This window comes from Pterocles gutturalis, unplaced genomic scaffold (genome assembly GCF_000699245.1).
Source record: "Pterocles gutturalis isolate BGI_N339 unplaced genomic scaffold, ASM69924v1 scaffold28178, whole genome shotgun sequence".
Lineage (NCBI taxonomy): Eukaryota > Metazoa > Chordata > Aves > Pterocliformes > Pteroclidae > Pterocles > Pterocles gutturalis.
In genome coordinates this window covers 14,848-19,728 of record NW_010121313.1, presented here as the reverse complement: position 1 = coordinate 19,728, position 4,881 = coordinate 14,848, and the positions used below count along the sequence as shown (strand labels likewise).

Sequence of the window (4,881 nt, the reverse complement as noted above, 5' to 3'; positions counted from 1 at the left end):
CCTATCCCAGCTGGACCCAGGACATATGACTACGCCAGTCATTGAGTGTCTCATCTGCGTGAGTGAAACAGAAACTGGTGCTCGGCTGGGTGGATACGGAGTTATCCCCTGGAGGGATTATAGTCTGTGTCCCCCAAAACATTCTGCTTCATGCTGTGAAGCCTGAAGGTATAGCCTTGTGAGACTGACTGGATCAAGTGCAAAATGGTGTGTGCTTGTGTGGTTTGCTAATGCTGCAAATTTCATCTAGGACATGGTAACTGGGTTGTCTTCTTTCTGCTTCTAATGTCAAGCAGAGGTGCCAAAGACCAGCAGTGTTGTGGTGGGGTGGCTTTTGGACACAAGCTGTCGTTGAGTCTGTGTCCTGATCCAAGTTACCTCTCTTCCTTTGTGCAATCTGAGTAATTAAATCTGCCTCAGCTGGCATAACGCAGGTGTTTTGGAAGAAGCTGTTTTGACAAAAAGCAGAAGGTGCTAGAGGAGCAAGGTTGGGGTGGTTGTTCATGCCTTTGGGATGAGAAGACAGACAGTGAGATTCAGTTTGTCATAGGGAGATGGTGGGTTTTGTGTATGGGAGCAGGGCTCAGATGGGCTCAATCGCATCGGTTGGCATTAAGGGAGAGCTTGGGCTGGGGGAGGAGGGACAGTTTGGCCCTTGCAGCTGATCTCTCCTGATTATGCTGAGGTGCTAAGATCCAAAAGATGTCTGTTTCCCTATGACTGTGGTTGTTAGCTGTAGCACTGGGGAATGCAGAAGAAAGCCTGCAGCAGTGGCCTGGTCCTCTTAATTGCAGATGATGAAGATGTGTTCCTCTGTGGGAAGTGTAAGAAGCAATTCAACTCGCTGCCTGCTTTCATGACCCACAAGAGAGAGCAGTGCCAGGGAAATGCCCCTTCCCTCTCCACGGTCTCGCTGGCCACCAACAGTGTGTATACTCCCTCCATCACATCGGTGCAGCAGGCTCCGAGCGCCAACCGGCAGGTACCGTACTGAGAGCAGAGGCTCTACAGCTCTGCCACCATGGTTTTGGGAGTGGGGGGGACCTCTGGTTGATGTTTTTAGATCCAGTGACACCTCATGACTGACCTCTCTTCTAGGAAGTTCATTTATGGTCCTCTTGGCTTTTGACCTCATGGCTAAAGCTGCCTGGTCCTCTGCAGTGAGGTGTCCTTCAGCCCAAGTGTCTGGTAGCCCTTTTTTCAGGACAGGAGGGGTTTCACGTTGTATGTGTGCTACAGCCACTCTTTGGTTCTACTGGAGAGCCTCAGTGTCACAGCCCGGCAGGCTGGCCACATGCCTGGGTGCTCAGGGTGGAATGGCTCTTGCTGTCCCCGAGACCGTGGTCTGGCTTGTGGGCAGAAGAGGAGGGCAGTGTCTGGCAGCCTCATTCCTGCATACTTCTTCTCAGCCTCCTGCAGACGAGCCCACATAATATGATGTGACGAGTGTTAAGGAAATGGCCTTTCCAGAGTAACTCTCCTTCCCAACAGACTTCTCAGGAATTAATTCCCTGTGCATGACTGGTACTGTGCCCGCAATCATGGTGGTTTCCAAAGCGCTTTCAAACCAACTGTTTTTTTCAAGTTAACTTAGTGCCAGTGGATGGTGCTGCCCAGGGCTGCAGACACAAGTTGTTTCCACCCAGAAAATGAGACAGCCTCCTTCCCCTCCTATAATCCAGCCCCAGTCTGAAGAGATGAGCCTGCCATTCACCATCTGCAGCCAGAGCAACCACCCTCAGGTCTCCACCCTCCTTAGCTAGAGGAGGTACCCAGGAAAGGCCTGAACTTGCCAGTGACCAGTTTGTCCTGCAGATCTTGTTTAATAACCCCTGATGTGAATTGTAGCCAGTGACCACTTTCCAGAGCCACTGTGGTTTTTTTTTTTTTTTTACTTCCTTTTCTGAAGAACATTTCTGGAGCTACCTTATTGTGACAGCTGGAAACTACCACGGACTCAGCGGGACGCTGTAGATAATTACTGTGGCGCACCAGAGGCTGCGAAAGCAGAGACTCCGAGGTTCAGTAAAAAGCAGTGTCATCATTTTTTGTTTATTGTTTTGTCCTGTTCCTGGTCAACAAGTCTTTTTTTTTTTTTTCAGCAAATTTCTACGTACATCACCGTTCCCCCATCACCTCTGATCCAGACCCTGGTGCAGGGGAACATCTTAGTCAGCGATGAGGTGCTGATGTCAGCCATGTCAGCTTTCACATCCTTGGACCAGCCCATGCCAGCGGTGCAGCCCCCAGCACAGGTAAGGGGCACATGTGGGCCCGGGAGTCCTGCTGTGTGGGGCCATGCGCACACATCAGGAGAGTCCTATCGGTCAGTCAGACTCTAGAGATCTGCTTCAGTGCTGAATCCTGGGCACCTTCCCAACGTGACAGCCAGGTTTGGGAAGGAGTGATGGGTAAATGACAGGATGGCTCCAGGGCCTGCTCTGTCCTGGTGTCCTTGTTGCTGGATGCCCAGATCTTTCTAACGTGGTCTCTCCAGCTTTTTGTTGAGTCCCTGTATAATGCTTGGCTTTCAGAGCCCTTGTCGGTTTGCTCCATGGATCCCTCTCCTCCTGGGGTGGTTGTTTTGGGCTCTCCCCAGGCCTGGCCAGGCTGTATACTCTCTTCATCCTCTGATAATGTTCTTTGTAACCATAGGGATTAAAAGGTTTAAAAACAAAGCAAAATAAGCAGTGGGGTTTGAGCGCTTGGGTTTTGGAGGAGACGATGTCTACTGGCAGGTCACACCAATGCTCTGCAAGCCATCAGTCTGGTCCAGCCTGGCAGTTGGACAGTGCTGTGTTGTGTCAAGACATTGTCTTGACATGATCCTGCAGGTGCTGTTTTGAATTGGGATTGAGAACGTGTGTGAGGGAGCAGCCCCTCCAGCTCATTGCTGCTGCATTTTCAACATCTTGTCTGTCTGTCTCTCCCTGTTCTGGTTTTAGAGCAGCTTGAGTATGCACGCTGTGGCTGGCTTCCTCTCCCAGCGCCCCCCACCTCTTCCTCCCCCGCCGCCACCCCCTCCTCAGCCTCCGCCGCCTCCTCCCCCGAGCATGGGGGCTCCGGGGCAGCCCAGCGCCGGCGGCAGCGGGGTGGTTGAAGTGTACAGTGCGCCTGCTCCTATGGCAGCAAACAGCACGGTGGAGATCCAGACGCTGGGGATGCAGCCCTACCCGCCCATGGAGGTAAGGCTTGGGAGTCACCTGGACGAGAAGTGGGGAATTAGAGTCTGGGGAGATGTGTTAGGTTATTTGACAATGATTATTTCCTCTGGGAGAAGGTACTTAACAGAAGGATGTTGACAGGATGATGGGGGTTATGAGAATAAGAGATGGTTAGGAGGGTCAGCTTGGCTGGCATGGCCTTAGGAGACCTGAATGTCTGCTGTGGTTGAGGGATACATGTCGATGTTGGGAGTGGGAGGGAGCTGAGGTGAGTGGCTCACCTCCCAGAGGGGTGCAGAGCACCACCCTGTGCACTGCGGGCTTAGGTGGAGGGGAGAATTCAGTCTAAGTATCAATGAGCTTGACAAGGCAGCTTTTCCTAAAGAGAGGCACAAGCAGGGCTGGATTTAACAGTGGGTCAGCTGTTCGCAACCTCCATATTAGCATTGCCATTCACAACAGAAACTGTGTGGCAGAGGTTTGTCGGCCTTATCCTTGTAGCTGGCATCTGATCTGGAAGCGCCGGTGGTCAGAAGTGGATGGGGATGTGTTAATTTATCAGGATGGACAAGAGAAATGCGCTCGAACCATATCAGCCCAGACGGATGCCTCTGTCTTTTCCTCTGAGCATCCTTTTCTAATATTGCTGTTGACATAAACAACTGTGCTTTGCCACCTGCAGTTTTCTTGTGCTTTGCTTCCCTCCTGTGGTCCTGCTGGGGTGGGCAGCAGGGCCTGGAGATCCCTGCCTTCAGGGGTGATGTGAACCCATAGGGTCAGCCGTGATCATTCTGGTGACCTGCTCCAGAGGGATGAGAAAGTCTTCTAGACATAGATGAGGGACTCAACGGCTCCTTCAGAGTGTTTCTTTGCTGTCTTGTTCCTGCTCTGATAAATCCTGGATATTTTGTGATGTTAGCAGGAGTTTTGCACTGTGCTGGGTGTTAGTTTCAGTTAGAGACACATTGTTGGACTGGTGGACCAGAAATTTGATCCAGTTTGTCAGGAGGCAGAAAACTCAGCCAGACTAATAGTCTGGTGTGGCAAGTGTTGCTGGAGATGGAGCGTAGGACACAGTATGACTCTGTAGCTAACCTATTTCCTCCGATAAATTGCACTCTTGCAGGTCCCAAGCCAGTGTGTAGAAAGTCCTGTGTACCCTTCTCCTCCTGTGTACAGCCCTGGGAAGCAGGGCTTCAAGTCCAAGAACACCAGCAATCCCACACCTTTGACCAGCGCAGGAGGAGGGGGTGTGGTTGGTTTTGATTCCACCTCTGCTGCCAAAAGTCGGCGCTGCAAAAACGAGAGCGGGCTGCAGGAAGGTAGGTGTCCTTAGAGCATTTGCCCTGCATTAGCCTGGAGGCCACTGTGCTTATCCTGCAGTGGACTGTTGAGCCACCGGCTCTCCAGGAGCCGAGGGGTGGCACTGGCTGCACCTGCAGCTCTGGAGGAGGAACCTGATGCCCTGCCAGAGGCTATCAAGAGCAGGTCAAAGTGTGGCCATGCTTCTTGCCTGTCATCTCTGAGTGCATGTGAAGGACTTTCGCTGTGCTACTGCACAGGCAAGCTTCTGCTAAATCTGTGTGGCTGTGTGCTTACTGGATCACACCTGAAATGAGGAGATCTTGCAAAGTAAAGTGTTAGAGCTTGGTCTATTTTAACCCGAGGAAGAGCCACAAGGGTGGTGGGCTAGATGTGGCCTGACCCTGAAGACTAT

The 4,881-nt window shown here is 51.9% G+C and overlaps 1 protein-coding gene across 1 annotated transcript in view; it reads left to right on the top strand.

Moving 5' to 3' along the window:
• The first annotated feature begins 748 nt into the window (after positions 1 to 748).
• The window catches only part of ZNF341 (zinc finger protein 341), a 15,256-nt gene continuing 11,123 nt past the window's right edge, over positions 749 to 4,881 (top strand). The window contains exons 1-4 of the mRNA XM_010077207.1: positions 749 to 982; positions 2,103 to 2,255; positions 2,946 to 3,185; positions 4,291 to 4,486. Of these exons, the coding sequence (XP_010075509.1) occupies positions 749 to 982; positions 2,103 to 2,255; positions 2,946 to 3,185; positions 4,291 to 4,486 (823 nt within the window). The remainder of the gene's footprint in view (positions 983 to 2,102; positions 2,256 to 2,945; positions 3,186 to 4,290; positions 4,487 to 4,881) is intronic.